At 39.9% G+C, this 19,094-nt stretch overlaps 1 protein-coding gene across 1 annotated transcript in view; it reads right to left on the bottom strand.

Moving 5' to 3' along the window:
* Positions 1-12,382, bottom strand: part of LOC128657210 (dynein assembly factor with WDR repeat domains 1) — a 61,876-nt gene extending 49,494 nt beyond the window's left edge. Inside the window, exons 1-3 of the mRNA XM_053711467.1 lie at positions 12,343-12,382; positions 1,279-1,351; positions 144-288 (exon numbers count right to left, since the gene is read on the bottom strand). Coding sequence (XP_053567442.1) covers positions 144-288; positions 1,279-1,351; positions 12,343-12,382 — 258 coding nt within the window. The remainder of the gene's footprint in view (positions 1-143; positions 289-1,278; positions 1,352-12,342) is intronic.
* Positions 12,383-19,094: the final 6,712 nt, after the last annotated feature.

Consider the following 19,094-nt stretch of genomic DNA (forward strand, 5'->3'; position numbering starts at 1 on the left):
ACAAACACCTGCGATAAACCCCTTTTCGCTTGCAGATAACTGTTAGCGCTCCACTCATAATCTGGCCTATAGTGAAAATACTGTAGTGAGTGACATTCAAGCTACCAGCATTGCTACTAGGTTTTTGTAGGTGCCAGACGTACCTTGAACAGGTAGAATTTGTGATGATCTTGCTGGCCTATCTTTTCCTGGAGCCTCAGGATGAGCTGTTTTACTTGCTGTGTACGTGATGCAGTAATAAGCGGTTCTGTTTTCTGAATTTCCTCAACAAGTGGGTCCACAGCAGTCCTGCAGAATGCAAACAGCAAAAGGAGTCACTACTAAATATTAAGCATGCTTTATGTGGGGTCACTATTACTTTTCAAGACAAATATTTATTTATAATTGTTTTTAATGCCAAAAGTCCTTGGGTCATATTTATGATTGTGCGAGCGGACATAATCCGATATAGCGGATCGATGTCCGCTGCACATCGATAAATGCCGACTGCATACGCTCACTGCGTTAATCATTGCACCAGCAGTTCTTGTGAACTGCTGGTGCAATGCCGCCCCCTGCAGATTCGTGACCAATCAGCCGCTAGCAGGGGGTGTCAATCAACCCGATTGTATTCGATCAGGTTGATTTCTTGCAATTTCTGTCTGCGGCCTCAGAGCAGGCGGACAGGTTATGGAGACTGCTGCTTCATAACTTCTGTTTCCCGCGAGCCTTCAGGAAACATGGGGCATCAAGCTCCATACGGAGTTTTATATATATGCCCCTAGATCGTCAAAACAATGACATAACAGAAAACTCTTTGTACCATAGAACAAGTATATAGCGTTCAACACTGAAGAACACATTTTAACAATGATTAAAAGGATATGAAACCCAAAATTTTTCTTTCATGATTCAGATATTGAATACAATTTTAAACAACTTTCCGATTTACTTTTTTTTTTTTTAATCTAATTTGCTTCATTCTCTTGATATCTTTTGTTGAAGAAGCAGCAATGTGCAGTCACCAATCAGCAGCTCCTGAGCCTACCTAGGTATCGTTTTCAACAAAGGATACCAAGAGTACAAAATAAATTACATCATAGAAATAAATTGGAAAGTTGTTTAAAATCACATGTTCTATCTAAATAATTAAAGAAAAAAAATTGGATTCATAATCAATGAATGCAAAACCAAAAGCACTTAGTTTTAATTTTTTGTGGAGATGAAATGTTAAGATTAATGTCTGTTTAAGGCACACAAAAACTATTCTTTACAGGTATATTTATGGATGTGACTTACTTGGGAGAGAGGTCCAGTAAATCTATGGACTTGGTCATGAGTTCCCCACCTTTCTCATATTCCAGTATAATACCTAACGAATAAGAAGAGCAAAATGATTTAAACAATTGCAAAACAAAACTTGTTATTTGTAGAGGCAACAGATTCCACATCGATAATATCAGAACTTTAGTTTAGAAAAATGACCTGATTTTAAAAGACTGAATAAACCTCTACACAGAAGTAAGACTGAATAGGCCATGAGAGATCTCAGTTTATATCCTCAAAAAAAAAAAGAAAAACAGGTCACTGACACAAACTACCAAGAAATACCCTTGTCTGTTTGACTATTCATCCAAATATGTTTTTGTTCTAAATTAGTTTTGTTCATTCAGTATTTAAAATTTGAAATGCACATTAATAGGATTTTTCTGCATTCCCCAAATGCTACATGCAAAGTAATCCAATAACTCACCTCTTAAAACCTGTTGATTTATCAACGTTCAGAATATTGATTCCAAATTTATGGGGAAACTGAGATTTACATTGAAAATTTGCATCAATCATGTTCATTTTAAAATGAAGGTCTGACATAAACAAAATCCCCCTATAACTTATATAATCCATGATAATGAAAAATGACTAGTGATGTCGCGAATTGTTCGCCGGCGAATAGTTCCCGGCTAACATAGCATGATCGCGTTCGCCGCAGCGGGCAAACATATGCGATGTTCGATCCGCCCCCTATTCGTCATCATTGAGTAATACTTTGACCCTGTACCTCACAGTCAGCAGGCACATTCCAGCCAATCAGCAGCAGACCCTCCCTCCAAGACCCTCCTACCTCCTGGACAGCATCCATTTTAGATTCATTCGGAAGCTGCATTGTTAGTGAGAGGAGGGACAGTGTAGCTGCTGCTGATTTAGTAGGGAAATCTATAGCTAGGCTAGTATATTCAGTGTCCACTACAGTCCTGAAGGACTCATCTGATCTCTGCTGTAAGGACAGCACCCCAAAAAGCCCTTTTTAGGGCTGCTTTTGTTTGTTTTTTACTGTGTAATCTAATTGCAGTTGCCTGCCAGCGTGTGTGTCCGGCTCACAGCGTATACTGTGCCCACTTGCCCAGTGCCACCACTCATATCTGGTGTAACAGTAGTGTAGATTTAAAAAAAAACAACACTTTTTTGACTGTGTTAAATAATAGCAGTCAGTTTCCTTCACACGTGTGCGTTTAAGTGCCTGCCTGCCAGGGCACAGTGTCACCCCAGTGCAACTCATATGTGGTGTAACAGTAGTGTAGATTTAAAAACAACAACACTTTTTTGACTGTGTTAAATAATAGCAGTCAGTTTCCTTCACACGTGTGCGTTTAAGTGCCTGCCTGCCAGGGCACAGTGTCACCCCAGTGCAACTCATATCTGGTGTAACAGTAGTGTAGATTTAAAAAAAAAAAACACTTTTTTGACTGTGTTAAATAATAGCAGTCAGTTTCCTTCACACGTGTGCGTTTAAGTGCCTGCCTGCCAGGGCACAGTGTCACCCCAGTGCAACTCATATCTGGTGTAACAGTAGTGTAGATTTTAAAAAAAAAAACACTTTTTTGACTGTGTTAAATAATAGCAGTCAGTTTCCTTCACACGTGTGCGTTTAAGTGCCTGCCTGCCAGGGCACAGTGTCACCCCAGTGCAACTCATATGTGGTGTAACAGTAGTGTAGATTTAAAAAAAAACACTTTTTTGACTGTATTAAATAATAGCAGTCAGTTTCCTTCACACGTGTGCGTTTAAGTGCCTGCCTGCCAGGGCACAGTGTCACCCCAGTGCAACTCATATGTGGTGTAACAGTAGTGTAGATTTAAAAACAACAACACTTTTTTGACTGTGTTAAATAATAGCAGTCAGTTTCCTTCACACGTGTGCGTTTAAGTGCCTGCCTGCCAGGGCACAGTGTCACCCCAGTGCAACTCATATGTGGTGTAACAGTAGTGTAGATTTAAAAAAACAACACTTTTTTGACTGTGTTAAATAATAGCAGTCAGTTTCCTTCACACGTGTGCGTTTAAGTGCCTGCCTGCCTGCCAGGGCACAGTGTCACCCCAGTGCAACTCATATGTGGTGTAACAGTAGTGTAGATTTTAAAAAAACACCACTTTTTTGACTGTGTTAAATAATAGCAGTCAGTTTCCTTCACACGTGTGCGTTTAAGTGCCTGCCTGCCAGGGCACAGTGTCGCCCCAGTGCAACTCATATGTGGTGTAACAGTAGTGTAGATTTAAAAAAACAAACACTTTTTTGACTGTGTTAAATATTAGCAGTCAGTTTCCTTCACACATGTGCGTTTAAGTGCCTGCCTGCCAGGGCACAGTATCACCCCAGTGAAACTCATATCTGGTGTAAAAGTAGTGTACATTTAAAAAAAAAAACAACACTTTTTTGACTGTAATAGATTGAATAGCAGTTAGTTGTCTGCAAGCGTGTGTGTCAGGCCTACAGCGTTTACTCTGCCAACTTCTGCCAGTGCACAGTGCCACTCATATCTGTTGTCACAGTAGCTTGCACGCATAGTACCACTAATCGAAAAAAAAAATGACAGGCAGAGGCAGGCCACCCCGCAGGGGCCGTCATGTTCGTTGTGCTGTGATTCCCTTTGGCCCTAGAATAATGCTCAGTGTTCAGAGGCCACGTACCCTGAACTCGAACATTTCTGACTCTGAGGACATAGTTGACTGGCTAGCACAGGACACCCAATCTTCTACAGCTTCCGCTCAGAACCTTGACGCACCATCCTCCTCCAGCTTCGCTTCGGGCACCACTCGCCCGCCTGCCGCCACCACCAACACTAGCACCACAGCCGCTTCACTTGATCTGTCAGAGGAGTTATTTACACATCAGTTGGAAGAAATGAGTGATAGTGATGCGCAACCATTATTGCCAGAGGATGTAGATAACAGGGATATGTCTCAGTCAGGCAGCATTACACACATGGACGTACGGTGTGATGATGATGATGTTGTACCTGCTGCTGCTTCCTTTGTTGACTTGTCAAATACAAGTGAAGCGGTTGATGAGGACGATGCGTCCGTGGATGTCACATGGGTGCCCGCTAGAAGAGAAGAAGAAGAGGGGGACCATCAGCGACATCATACCATTTGTTTTCTTCCTGGAGCGTGCCCTGCGAAGAGGGCTGGATCAGGCCGTAGATGAGCGTGAAGAGGAAGAGTTGTGGTCACCATCACCACCAGAAACAGCCTTATCAGCATCGCTTGCTGGACCTGCGGCAACGCTGGAAGAGGATTGTGAGGAAGAGGAGTCAGAGGAGGAATGTGGCTTTGAGGAGGAGGAGGAGGAGGAAGACCAACCACAACAGGCATCCCAGGGTGCTCGTTGTCACCTATCTGGTACCCGTGGTGTTGTACGTGGCTGGGGGGAAGAACATACCTTCAGTGAGATCACTGAGGACGAGGAACGGGACATGAGTAGCTCGGCATCCAACCTTGTGCAAATGGGGTCTTTCATGCTGTCGTGCCTGTTAAGGGTCCCTCGTATAAAAAAGCTGAAGGTGAACGACCTGTACTGGGTGTCCACGCTACTAGACCCCCGGTATAAGCATAAAGTGCCTGAAATGTTACCGAATTACCGCAAGTCGGAAAGGATGCAGCAGTTCCAAAATAAATTAAAATGTATGCTTTACACAGCGTATAAGGGTGATGTCACAGCACAACGGGAATCTAACAGGGGAAGAGGTGAAAGTAATCCTCCTCCTCCCACGACCACGCCGGCAAGGACAGGACGCTTTACAGACATGTTGTTGATGGAGGACATGCAGAGCTTTTTAAGTCCTACGCATCGCCACAGCCCTTCGGGGTCCACCCTCAGAGAACGACTCGACCAACAGGTAGCAGACTACCTCGCCTTAACTGCACATATCGACACTCTGAGGAGCGATGAACCCCTTGACTACTGGGTGTGCAGGCTTGACCTGTGGCCTGAGCTATCCCAATTTGCGATAGAACTTCTGGCTGCCCCGCTTCAAGTGTCCTGTCAGAAAGGACCTTCAGTGCAGCAGGAGGTATTGTCACTGAGAAGAGAAGTCGCCTAGGTCAAAAAAGTCTAGATTACCTCACCTTTATTAAGATGAATGAGGGATGGATCCCGAAGGGACTGACAGTGGGCGATACATTCGACTAAAAAAGGCCTGATGAGATGAGCTGCCTTCGGCTAAAAATGGTCCACACGCTGCTGTATTTTATCTCTGAATGCCGGATGACTTGCGTGACTTATCCACCACCAACTAGGGTTCAAGCCGCAATGTTTTAGGGCACTTTCTGCCTGGGAAACAAACATCAATTTTTCTGGTCGCTGCTACAGCAGCGGCTGCAACAATACCTAATTTTTCAGGCATGTGTACATGCCTAATTTTTCTGGCCTCTGGTGCTGCACTGTGGCTTCAAAAACCAAACCAAAAAAAGGCACATAACAGGGATTAAACTGATAGGAATAGTACTACTTAACACACCACTCCTATCTGGTGGCACATTAGATTGCACGCGCAGTGCCCCAAATTTGAAGTAGGAGGACCGACCAAGCATCTTTTTCCATCTCCCGGTTCCTAAAATCGATGCCATATACACGTCCCCTGATAGGGGACGTAACAGGAATTAAACTGATAAGAATAGAACTACTTAAAGGGACATTATACACTCATTTTTTCTTTGCATAGATGTTTTGTAGATGATCTATTTATATAGCCCATAAATTTAAAAAAAAAAAAAAAAAAGAATAGTTTTCCTTATTTTTAAATAACATTGCTCTGATTTTCAGACTCCTAACCAAGCCCCAATGTTTTATGTGAATACTGTCAGCTACCTACTCCAGCTTGTCCTGTTTGTGTAAAGGGTCTTTTCATATGCAAAATAAGGGGGAAGGTTTTATTTCCCACTTGCAGTGGGCTTTCCAACTACCTTTTCAACAGAGCTAAACTGAGAGCTTCTAAGTAAGTTTTTAAACAGTTTTATACTGGATTTGGATTACAGTATCTGTGCATCTTATTCTTTATAGTAGTGTCTATTACATGCAGTTATATGAAAATGAGTGTATACTGTCCCTTTAACACACCACTCATATCTGGTGGCACATTAGACTGCACATGCAGTGCCCCAAATTTGAAGTAGGAGGACCGACCAAGCATCTTTTTCCATCTCCCGGTTCCTAAAATCGATGCCATATAAACGTCCCCTGATAGGGGACGTAACAGGGATTAAACTGATAAGAATAGAACTACTTAACACACCACTCATATCTGGTGGCACATTAGATTGCACGCGCAGTGCCCCAAATTTGAAGTAGGAGGACCGAACAAGCATCTTTTTCCATCTCCCGGTTCCTAAAATCGATGCCATATACACGTCCCCTGATAGGGGACGTAACAGGGATTAAACTGATAAGAATAGAACTACTTAACACACCACTCATATCTGGTGGCACATTAGACTGCACGCGCAGTGCCCCAAATTTGAAGTAGGAGGACCGACCAAGCATCTTTTCCCATCTCCCGGTTCCAAAAATCGATGCCATATACACGTCCCCTGATAGGGGACGTAACAGGGATTAAACTGATAAGAATAGAACTACTTAAGACACCACTCCTATCTGGTGGCATATTAGATTGCACGCGCAGTGCCCCAAATTTGAAGTAGGAGGACCGACCAAGCATCTTTTTTCCGGTTCCTAAAATCGATGCCATATACACGTCCCCTGATAGGGGACATAACAGGGATTAAACTGATAAGAATAGTACTACTTAACACACCACTCCTATCTGGTGGCACATTAGATTGCACGCGCAGTGCCCCAAATTTGAAGTAGGAGGACCGACCAAGCATCGTTTTCCATCTCCCGGTTCCTAAAATCGATGCCATATACACGTCTCCTGATAGGGGACGTAACAGGGATTAAACTGATAGGAATAGTACTACTTAACACACCTTATAATAACGCAGAGAGAGGCAACGCAGAGAGAGGAGTCTGAAGAAGAGGAGTCAGAGGAGGAAGGTGGCTTTGAGGAGGTGGAACACCAAACACAGCAGGCGTCCCAGGGGGCTTGTTGTCACCTTTCGGGGACCCTTGGTGTTGTACGTGGCGGGGTGGAGGAAGAGACCTTCAATGACATCAGTGAGGACAAGGAACGGGACATGGCTAGCTTGGTATCCAACCTTGTGCAAATGGGGAGTTTGCGGTTGTGCAAATGGACTGTTTGCGGTTGTTTGCAGTGCGTTAAAGGGACAGTCTAGGCCAAAATAAACTTTCATGATTCAGATAGAGCATGTAATTTTAAACAATTTTCCAATTTACTTTTATCACCAATTTTGCTTTGTTCTCTTGGTATTCTTAGTTGAAAGCTTAACCTAGGAGGTTCATATGCTAATTTCTTAGACCTTGAAGCCCACCTCTTTCAGATTGCATTTTAACAGTTTTTCACCACTAGATGGTGTTAGTTCACGTATTTCATATAGATAACACTGTGCTCGTGCACGAGAAGTTATCTGGGAGCAGGCACTGATTGGCTTGACTACAAGTCTGTCAAATGAACTGAAAAAAGGGGCAGTTTGCAGAGGCTTAGATACAAGATAATCACGGAGGTTAAAAGTATATTATTATAAATGTGTTAGTTATGCAAAACTGGGAAATGGGTAATAAAGGGATTATCTATCTTTTAAAACAATAAAAATTCTAGTGTAGACTGTACCTTTAAACAGGGAGTTTGGTCTGTCACTGTGAAGTGGGCGTAACCCTTACACTACCTGATCGATACAACATCATACCTGATGTTTTAAAGCACGTTATTCCAAACAATTTAGGAATGTCAGGTGATTTATGCCCTTTATGGGTTAAAAACAGACTCTGCATCAACTATGTAATTTTCCATGGGAGTTTTGGCATGGATCCCCCTCCGGCATGCCACAGTCCAGGTGTTGTTCAGCACCTGGGTACCACTTGATAATTGGTGGCTAAATGTAGCCACTAATCAGCAAGTGCTACCCATGGAATGAACCAAAAATGGGCTGGCTCCTAAGCTTACATTCCTACTTTTAAAAATAAAGATACAAAGAGAACAAAGAACACGTGATAATATGAGTAAATTAGAAAGTTGTTTAAAATTGCATACCCTATCTGAATTATTAAAGGGATATGAAACCCAATTTTGTTTCTTTCATGATTCAGATAGCGCATGCAATTTTAAGCAACTTTTTATTATCAAATTGGCTTAGTTCTCTTGGTATTGTTTGTTGAAGGCTAAACCTAGGTAGGCTCATTTGCTAATTTGGAAGCCCTTATAGGTCATCTCTTATCTCAGTGCATTTTCACAGCTACACAGAGCTAGTTCATGTGTGCCATATATATAGCATTGTACTGACTCCCGTGGAGTTATTTATGAGTCAGCACTGATTGGCTAAAATGTAAGTCTGTCAAAAGAACTGAGATGAGGGGGAATCTGCACAGGCTTAGATACAAGGTAATCACAGAGGTAAAAGTATATTAATATAACAGTGTTGGTTATGCAAAACTGGGGAATGGGTAATAAAGGGATTATTTATCATTTTAAACAATAATACATTTGGAGTAAACTGTCCCTTTAACAGACCATATTTGATGTCTTATAACCACAACATTAGCATTCAAATACGCTATAACAATACTCTATTGCTTAACCAATGGTCTATGATGGGCAAGCCTTCAGGGACAATTTGTTAGAGCATGTCATTTTAACATTAGTGACCCTGCAATGTTATGTGTTTAAACCACAGTTAAAATACTACTGGGGAGCCACAGAGCACTGATGGTCCCAAGTGGAAACTGATAGTCACCCAATCAGCAGCGATAATCACACAGCTGGGTTGTGCAATAACCACTGCTGCTTGGGTCAGCAGCCTTATCTACTTGATACCAGCAATGCTCTGCGGCACCTGCTTGGTACTTTTTCATGAGTTAAACACATACGCTTAGATTACAAGTTTTGCGTTAGAGGCTATGCGATGCTAACGAGCAGTTTTCTCTCACCGCTCACTTACATACAGTGCTGGTATTACAAGTTTTTTCAAACCCGTCGTTAAAAGACAAAAAGTGAGCGTAGCGCAAAATTTTGCTCCAAATCTCATTCCAATACCAGCGCTGCTTAAGTCAGCGGTGAGATGATGTAACATGCTTGTGCACGATTTCCCCATAGGGATCAACGGGGAGAGCCGGCTGAAAAAAAGTCTAACACCTGCAAAAAAACAGTGTATAACTCACTAACGCAGTCCCATTGATTCCTATGGGGAAATAAAAGTTATGTCTGCACCAAACACCCTAACATGAACCCTGAGTCTAAACACCCCTAATCTTACACTTATTAACCCCTAATCTGCCGCCCCCAACATCGCTGACACCCATATTATACTTACTAACTCATAATCTGCCGCTCCGGACACCACCGCCACCTACATTATACTTATGAACCCCTAATCTGCTGCCCCCAACATCGTCAACACCTACATTATATTTATTAACCCCTAATCTGTCTCCCCCAATGTCCCCGCCACCTACCTACATTTATTAACCCCTAATCTGCCGCCCCAACGTCGCCGCCACTATATTATAGTTATTAACCCATAATCCTAACTCTAACCCTAAACCTAACACCCCCTAATTTAAATATAATTTAAATAAATATAAATAAATATTCCTATCATTACCTAAATAATTCCTATTTAAAACTAAATACTTACCTATAAAATAAACTCTAAGCTAGCTACAATATAACTAGTAGCTAGCTTAGGGTTTATTTTTATTTTACAGGCAAGTTTGTATTTATTTTAACTAGGTAGAATAGTTATTAAATAGTTATTAACTATTTAATAACTACCTAGCTAAATTAAATACAAAAGTACTTGTAAAATAAAACCTAACCTAACAAAGTTACAATAACACCTAACACTACACTATAATTAAATAAATTAACTAAATTAAATACAATTACCAAAATTAAATTAAATTAGCTAAAGTACAAAAAAAACAAACACTAAATTACAGAAAATAATAAACAAATTACATAAATTTAAACTAATTACACCTAATCTAATAGCTCTATTAAAATAAAAAAGCCCCCCAAAATAAAAAAAAACCCTAGCCTAAACTAAACTACCAATAGCCCTTAAAAGGGCCTTTTGCGGGGCATTGCCCCCAAGTAATCAGCTCTTTTACCTGTAAATAAAAATACAAACAACCCCCCCCCCAACAGTAAAACCCACCACCCACACAACCAACCCCCTAAATAAAATACTATCTAAAAAAACCTAAGTGAGCGGTACACCTGTACCTGCAAGACTCGTAATACCAGCGGGCGTTAAAAAGCAGCGTTAGGACCACTCCCACTGCTGGTAACCCTTAAACACCTTAACATGATAGCTCTCAATGAGAACATAATCGTCTGCTACCCCTTTCCTCTCCCAACTACGCGTGGCACAAATTCCCCCGGATCTGAGAATTCACAAGTTTAATGGAAAATTAGGTAATAATTTAGGAAATGACAAGCTTATTTGTATGCTGATGGGATCTGGAATCAATGCTGCTGCTAATAGGCGGATTTCTTATACATTATTTGAATGTATATGTTATTTCTTACATGTACAACCTCTAAAGAAGTGAGATGTTTCGCTTCTCAATAATGTATGTACAACAGCTTTGTTTTCAATAAAAAATAAACTTGGAAAAAAAATGTATTACATCTTTTAAATTCATGTTCACCTCCTCAAAAAAACAATGTTTAGAGGGACAGTCAAATTTGCTTTGCTCTCTTGGTATTCTTAGTTGAAAGCTAAACCTAGGAGGTTCATATGCTAATTTCTTAGACCTTGAAGGGCGCCTCTAATCTGAATGCATTTTGACAGTTTTTTTTACCACTAGAGGGTGTTAGTTCATGTGTTTCATATAGATAACATTGAGCTCACACACGTGAAGTTACCCAGGAGTGAGCACTGATTGGCTAAAATGCAAGTCTGTGAAAAGAACTGAAATAAGGGGGCAGTCGGCAGAGGCTTAGATACAAGGTAATCACAGAGGTAAAACGTGTATCACTATAACTGTGTTGGTTATGCAAAACTGGGGAATGGGTAATAAAGGGATTATCTATCTCTTTAAACAACAAAAATTCTGGTGTTGACTGTCCCTTTAATAATCACACGTGCATATATATGTTCCTCTCAATCAATAAAGCAGAGGCAGTTGCCCTTGTTAGCCAAAGAGAATCTGTAGTAGGTAAAAAAAACAATACTGAGGTATCATTTTTAACATAACTTTATCTTAGCTTTTACTTCAGTCTCTCTGAAGGCAATGAAAAAAAGCAATAACAAAACAAACAAAAAAAACAGGGACAGTAACTCCTAAACCATTACTGGAATTAAAGGGGCATGAAACCCCAAATATTTATTTTATGATTCAGTTAGAGAATAGAATTTTAAACAACATTCCAATGTACTTCTAATATCTAATTTGCTTCATTCTTTTGGTTTCCTTTGTTTAAGAAATAGCAATGCACATGGGTAAGCCAACAACACAAGGCATATATGTGCAGCCACCAATCAGCAGCTCCTGAGCCTATTTATATGTGCTTTTCAACAAAGGATATCAAGAGAATGAAGCAAATTAGATAATACAAATAAATTGGAAAGTTGTTTAAAATTGCATGCTGTTTATGAATCATGAAAGAAAAAATGTTGGGTTTCATGTCCCTTTAACTTACTTCCAAGACCATTGCAAAGCTTTTCTATTCAATATATTACTGTATGTATAAAGCATAACTTGAAACAGTGTGCGACGTAGTTATTTTTTCACATGGTCACACTATTCTGGTGGATGTAAACAGAAGTTTCTTTGCTCTTACAAGTTCTATGTACAACAAACAACAAAGGGCTGTGTGTGCAGAAGAAACGCAGGTTGCTATTCGTAAGAAACACACAAATTATCCTAAAACTAAAACAAATACTCTGTTGTGCGTATGACACATGGATGTGTATTAGGTAAGGAATGTGAGAGTAAAAGGTTACTTACCGGGCGGGTAATACCGGAGCAGAAAACGTTTGAGTCGCATCTTTCAGCACTTTAGCGAGAACACTGGTTACTATGGAGACACAAACACAAAGACGACGCATGCGCAAAGTATAAGGCTCCCCAAGCGCATGCGTAGTATTATATGAATTCGTTGCTGTAGTACTCAGTAGAAAAGGTGTGTATGATTTTGCTTCCAGAAAATTATCTTGTGGTTATTTATTTAGTTGTGGAATTGTGTAACAAAATGTAATGAAAACATAACTACCCAAAAGCAGTGGGAAGAAAACACGTTTGCTTGATAAGTTGCTTGCAATATCTCCCTGAAAAAGCATAATTATAATTACTGTATAGGCCATACTAATGCCTTAAGAAAAAAACATTAGAGTTCAGTTTGTATTGAGCTGCAGTAAATGTGTTATGCAGCCGTGTGATATACAAATTAAGATACCTATTTGAATAATTTGTTTTTAAATATAACGGTTTCCTTTAGTATAGCAACATGAAATCAGGACAGTGAAAACTCACAATCACTGTTTTTTGTAACAGGCCACTAGGTGGCAGCATAATACATCACACTTTTTCTATTGAGGTTGGAACTTGGAAGAAAACTTTATAAAACCATGAACCCTTAAATTGTTTGGAGAATAATAATTAATTATTATGTTAGTAATTGTTATGTTAGTAATACGTGCAATTACTCATAGTTTCCCCCTCCACACACACACATTTCTTCAACAGATTATTGTTTCAATATAATTAGATTTTTTGAATTCTAGAAAAATCTAAATGATTCTTTAGGGAAGATGATCTATCAAAATTGTTCAATATGGTTTAAATTTTATAGTATCATATCAAATATTAATTCATACTCAAACTGAGAACTTTTTTTGTGCTTATATTGGATAATGTAGTACAGCCATACATAATCCTAATTAAAGGGACACTGAACCCACATTTTTTCTTTTATGATTCAAATAGAGCATGCAATTTTAAGCAACTTTCTAATTTACTCCTTTTATCAATTTTTCTTTATTTTCTTGCTATCTTTATTTGAAAAGCAAGAATATAAGTTTAGAAGCCGGCCCATTTTTGGTTCACAATCTGGGTTGTCCTTGCTGATTGGACAGCACCATTAAACAAATGCTGTCCAGAGTACTGAACCACAAATTGGCTGGCTCCTTAGCTTATATGCATTCTTTTACAAATAAAAATAGCAAGAGAACGAAGAAAAATTGATAATAGGAGTAAGTTAGAAACTTGCTTAAAATTGCATTCTCTTTCTGAATCATGAAAGAAAAAATTTGGGTTTAGTATCCCTTTAAATAAAAAAAAGCCCTAAACTTCATACTGATTAGACTGCATAGATTGGGTGGGTGAAACTAAACATTTTATCTCAAGAAACCTGGAAAGTAACTTGACATCACATCTAGCACTAAGTTCTCTCCCATGTGATAATCTAGCCAGGCTCCCTGGAAATATAAATATAATATTTAGGGGTCCTATAGTAGCATGGAAAACAATGTCTAAAATGTGGGATGCTCTTGGTGTGAGCACAGAGCTTATTCCCTTATCTGGAAAAGTATACTTTATACCTGGTCTGACTGGGGTTCCAGGGGTCAGCAACATTCGGCTCCCAGATGTTTTGGAACTACATTTCCCACAATGCTGAGACACTCTTTAGGCTATCTGAGCATCATGGGAAATGTAGTTCCAAAACATCTGGGAGCCGAAGGTTGCTGACCCGATTCTAGACAATGGAAAGCATTGGGTTTGACTGTGGTTGGGTAACTACTAGATACCAGTAATTTGTATGTAGACATTTGACCAGGTAAAAGATAAATATTATGTCAACAAACTAATTCAACAAGATACAGCTATATGGGATAAGTCTTACTGGGCACATTATGTGCATTAGGTAGACAAGGTTATAAATCTATCTCAATAATTTATGATTTACTGGTAGAGGCAAAAGCAGATTGTGTTCTCTGTAAAGTGATACAGCAATGGGAAAAGGGAGATCATCTTAAATTAACAAAAGACGCTGTTATAAAAAGTTTTGAGAATGTTTGGTCAGCAACTCTCTTGGCTGACTTGCGTGAGACTCAATATAAACTAATACATAGGGCTTATATTACACCAAGGCATTGGTCAAAGTGGATTCCCTCAGCAATTAATGTATGTAAGAAATGCTTATTTCCTGATCCCTCTTTAATACATCTATTAGGGAACTGCCCCAAGAAGACAGAATACTGGATCAAGTTGGCGACTAAGCTAAATATCTATCTCACATGGGAGAAAATAGTTTTTCCCTTAATGTGTTTTCAATTACTTGTTTTACCAGCTGCAGAGTATAAAATATATGAGACATTGCTTCTTTATGTTTATTTTTGTATATGAAATACAGGTAGCCCTCAGTTTACGCCGGGGTTAGGTTCCAGGAGAAACCGTTGTAAATTGAAACCCAGTTTATAATGTAAGTCAATGGAAAGTGAGGGAGTTAGGTTCCAGGCCCCTATAAAAATTGTTATAAGTAACACCTAATACATTATTTTTAAAGCTTTGAAATGAAGACTTTAAATGCTAAACAGCATTATAAACCTAATAATATAGATTGTATTTAATGAACAAAAACATTTGCTAACAGCACCTAATTAAATAATCACACAACAGACTGCATCATCATCAAACTAAGTTTAATGAACAAAAACGTTTTTTTACTTGCATTTTTCTGCAATCAGTTCTCTGCATTGTTAGCATGTTAGATAATATTGGGTCTGCAGCACCTATTCTATGCATTTCAATCTGCAGTGATTAATAAGCAGTTAGGCACCCTCACCTCAAGTAGCTGGACAGGAAGATAATAGGGAAGTGGCTTCTAAATCTTGTTGCTAGATAGCTAATGTCTGCTCTGTGTACACAGATCAATTTCAGTCTGTTAAGTTGCATAACTGCTGCAAAACAAGCGGACAACTCCACCTACTGGCTATTTTAATTAGTGCACTGCTTTCCATGAATTAAAAAAAAGGTTGTTATTCTGAAACGGCGCAAATTGAACCAGCGTAAACTGAGGGCCACCTGTAGTTGTTTTTGTTCTTTGAAACCGCAACCCATTAAAATGGGCTGAGCTTGTAGGGAAATCAGATCTCCTTATTTAATCACTTTCTGTACACACACATGCTTCTTTGTATTATCTCTGTTTGTAAACCAAAGCCCAATACTTAAAGAGAACAATTGAAAATTAACTTGTTATTACTTATCTCTCCTAACCCCCACTGGGAGTATAACTTCTTCTGCTGGCTATGCTTACATAGCTTTTCTATAGTCTATACTTAAAGGAACGGTCAACACTAAAATGTTTATTGCTTAAACAGTTAGATAACGTCTTTACTACCCATTCCCCAGCTTTGCCCAACCAACATTGTTATATTAATATACTTTATAACATTTAAACCTCTTAATTTCTGCCTGTTTCTAAGCCACTACAGCCAGCCACTTAATCACATGTTTTTTTATTTGCTTTTCACAACAGGGTACTGCTAGTTCATGTGGGCCATATAGATAACATTATACTCACGCCCGTGGGTTCTGTACAACACAGTTAAAATGCCTGTCAATAGATAACAAATAAAAAGTCATGTGATCAGGGGGCTGTCAAAAGAGGCCTAGATACAAGGTAATCACTAAGGTTAAAAGTATATTAATATAATCATGCTGGTTATGTAATACTGGGGAATGGGTAGTGAAGAGATTATCTTTTTAAACAATAACATTTTTTGAGTTGACTGGCTCTTTAAAGGGACAGTCAAGTCCAAAAAAACTTTCATGATTTAAATAGGGCATGTAATTTTAAACAACTTCCAAATTTACTTTTATCACCAATTTTGCTTTGTTCTCTTGGTATTCTTAGTTGAAAGCTAAACCTATGTTCATATGCCAATTTCTTAGACCTTGAAGACTGCCTCTAATCTGAATGCATTTTTTGACCACTAGAGGGCATTAGTTCATGAGTTTTGTATAGATAACATTGAGCACATGCACGTGAAGTGACCTAGGAGTGAGCACTGATTGGCTAAAATGCAAGTCTGTCAAAAGAACTGAAATAAGGGGGCAGTCAGCAGAAGTTTAGATACAAGGTAATTACAGAGGTAAAAAATGTATTATAACTGTGTTGGTTATGCAAAACTGGGGAATGGGTAATAAAGGGATTAACTTTCTTTTTAAACAACAAAAATTCTGGTGTTGACTGTCCCTTTAAGTATAGGAACGTTTGTTCTAGGTAGTGATACTGCAGGCAAAATCAACTATTTCTAATGCCAATATTATGGTAAAGGAGCTATTTCTGAACAATTTAATACAGTACAGCAGATTAAAAGTGGAGACAATTTGTTGTAAACTGTCCCTTTAACAGAATAGTAAATAAAAAAATTATTCACGTTATACAAGTTAAAAGGTATATGGTATATGACAAGGTATTTAAATGGAAAGGGCTATAATGTATATATACATACATATACATATAATGCATATATACATGTCTAAATATGTGTATGAATGTATGTATATATAAATATGTATATATGTGTATACATGTCTATTTATGTTTATAAATGTATATAAATACATATACACACATATAAACACATATATACATGAATACACATATAAACATGTGTAAATATACTTTGGAGCCCTTTCCACTCAAATACCTGAAAACAATAACATCAATTTTTATTTAGTTTTAATATTTTATAATGTGTTTTACTGTGTATGTACTGTTAATATTTTACTTTCCAATGTTCTTTACATAGGGGAAAATGTTCTATGTATTTTTCCAATAGATATTCCTATATATATGTATATCTGTATATACCTATACCTATATACATTCATATATATATATATATATATATATATATTTATATTTATATAAATATATATATATATGCGCGAATATAGACAGCACTCCTGACTTCCTCCTGTTAAGACCCTGGGTGCAGCAGAAATGAAACAATAGAAATGAACAGAGTGCACTCCAAAGGGAATTTGTTCCAGAATGGCCACTTTACTGTGAACGTTTTCAGACAATGAGGCCCATTTATTAAGCTCCGTATGGAGCTTGTGGGCCCGTGTTTCTGGCGAGTCTTCAGACTCGCCAGAAACAGCAGTTATGAAGCAGCTATCTAAAGACCGCTGCTCCATAACCCTGTCCGTCTGCTTTGAACAGGCAGACAGGAATCGCCACAATTCAACCCGATCGAGTACAAACGGGTTGATTGACACCTCCCTGCTGGCAGGCGATTAGCCACGAGTCTGCAGGGGGCGGTGTTGCACCAGCAGCTCTTGTGAGCTGCTGGTGCAATGCTGAATACGGAGAGCGTATTGCTCTCCACATTCAGCGAGGTCTTGCGGACCTGATCCGCACTGTCGGATCAGGTCCGCAAGACCTTTGATACATAGGCCTCAATAAGTCTTATTGTCTGAAAACGTTCACAGTAAAGTGACCATTCTGGAACAAATTCCCTTTGGAGTGCACTCTGTTCATTTATATACTGTATATACTAGTCCTAAAGCCCGATCACACTGGCCATTTTTTGCAGTACAGCTGTCCCACCCCTTGCTCTCTCTCTCCGCCTCTCTTTTGTGCTCTCTCCCCCTCTCTTTTGTGCTCTCTCACCCTCTCTTTTGCGCTCTCTCCCCCTCTCTTTTGCGCTCTCTCTTGCTCCACCTCTCTTTTGTTCTCTCTCTCTCCCCCCTCTCTTTTGCTCTCTCTCTCCCCCCTCTCTTTTGCTCCCTCTCTCCCCCTCTCTTTTGCTCCCTCTCTGCCCCTCTCTTTTGTGCTCTCTCCCCCTCTCTTTTGCGCTCTCTTCCCCTCTCTTTTGTACTCTCTCTCGCTCCCCCTCTCTTTTGCTCTCTCTCTCCCCCCTCTCTTTTGCTCCCTCTCTCCCCCTCTCTTTTGCTTTCTCTCCCCCTCTCTTTTGCTCTCTCTCCCCCTCTCTTTTGCGCTCTCTCTCTCCCCCCTCTCTTTTACGCTCTCTCTCTCCCCCTCTCTTTTACGCTCTCTCTCTCCCCCATCTCTTTTGCGTTCTCTCTCTCTTTTGCACTCTCTCTCTTCCCCCCTCTTTTGCGCGCTCTCTCTCCCCCTCTCTTTTGTGCTCTCTCTCTCCCCCTCTCTTTTGCGCTCTCTCTCTCTCCCCCCCTCTCTTTTGTGCTCTCTCTCCCCCCTCTCTTTTGCGCTCTCTCCCCCCTCTCTTTTGCCCTCTCTCCCCCCATCTCTTTTGGACTCTCTCCCCCCCCCTCTTTTTTGCTCTGTCTCTCATTTTTTTTGCTCTCTCCATCCCTCTCTTTTGCTCTTTCTCTCCACCCCTCTCTTTTGCTCTCTCTCTCCCCTCCTCTCTTTTGCTCTCTCTCCCCCTCTTCTCTTTTGCTCTGTCTCTCTCCCCTCTCTTTTGCTCTCTCCCTCCCCCTCTCTATTGCTCTTTCTCCCCCCTCTCTATTGCTCTCTCTCCCCCTTCTCTTTTTCTATCTCCCCCTCTCTATTGCTCTCTCTTCCCCCTCTCTATTGCTCTCTCTCCCTCCTCTCTTTTTCTCTCTCTTCCCTCTATTTTGCTCTTTCCCCTCTCTTTTGCTGATTCCCCTCTATTTTGCTCTCTCTCCCCCCTCTCTTCTGCACTTTCCCCTCTCTTCTGCTCTTTCCTATCTCTTTTTGTCTCTCCCCCTCTCTTTCTATTTCTCTCCCCTCTCTCTCGCTCGAC

This window comes from Bombina bombina, chromosome 4 (genome assembly GCF_027579735.1).
Source record: "Bombina bombina isolate aBomBom1 chromosome 4, aBomBom1.pri, whole genome shotgun sequence".
Classification (NCBI taxonomy): Eukaryota; Metazoa; Chordata; class Amphibia; order Anura; family Bombinatoridae; genus Bombina; species Bombina bombina.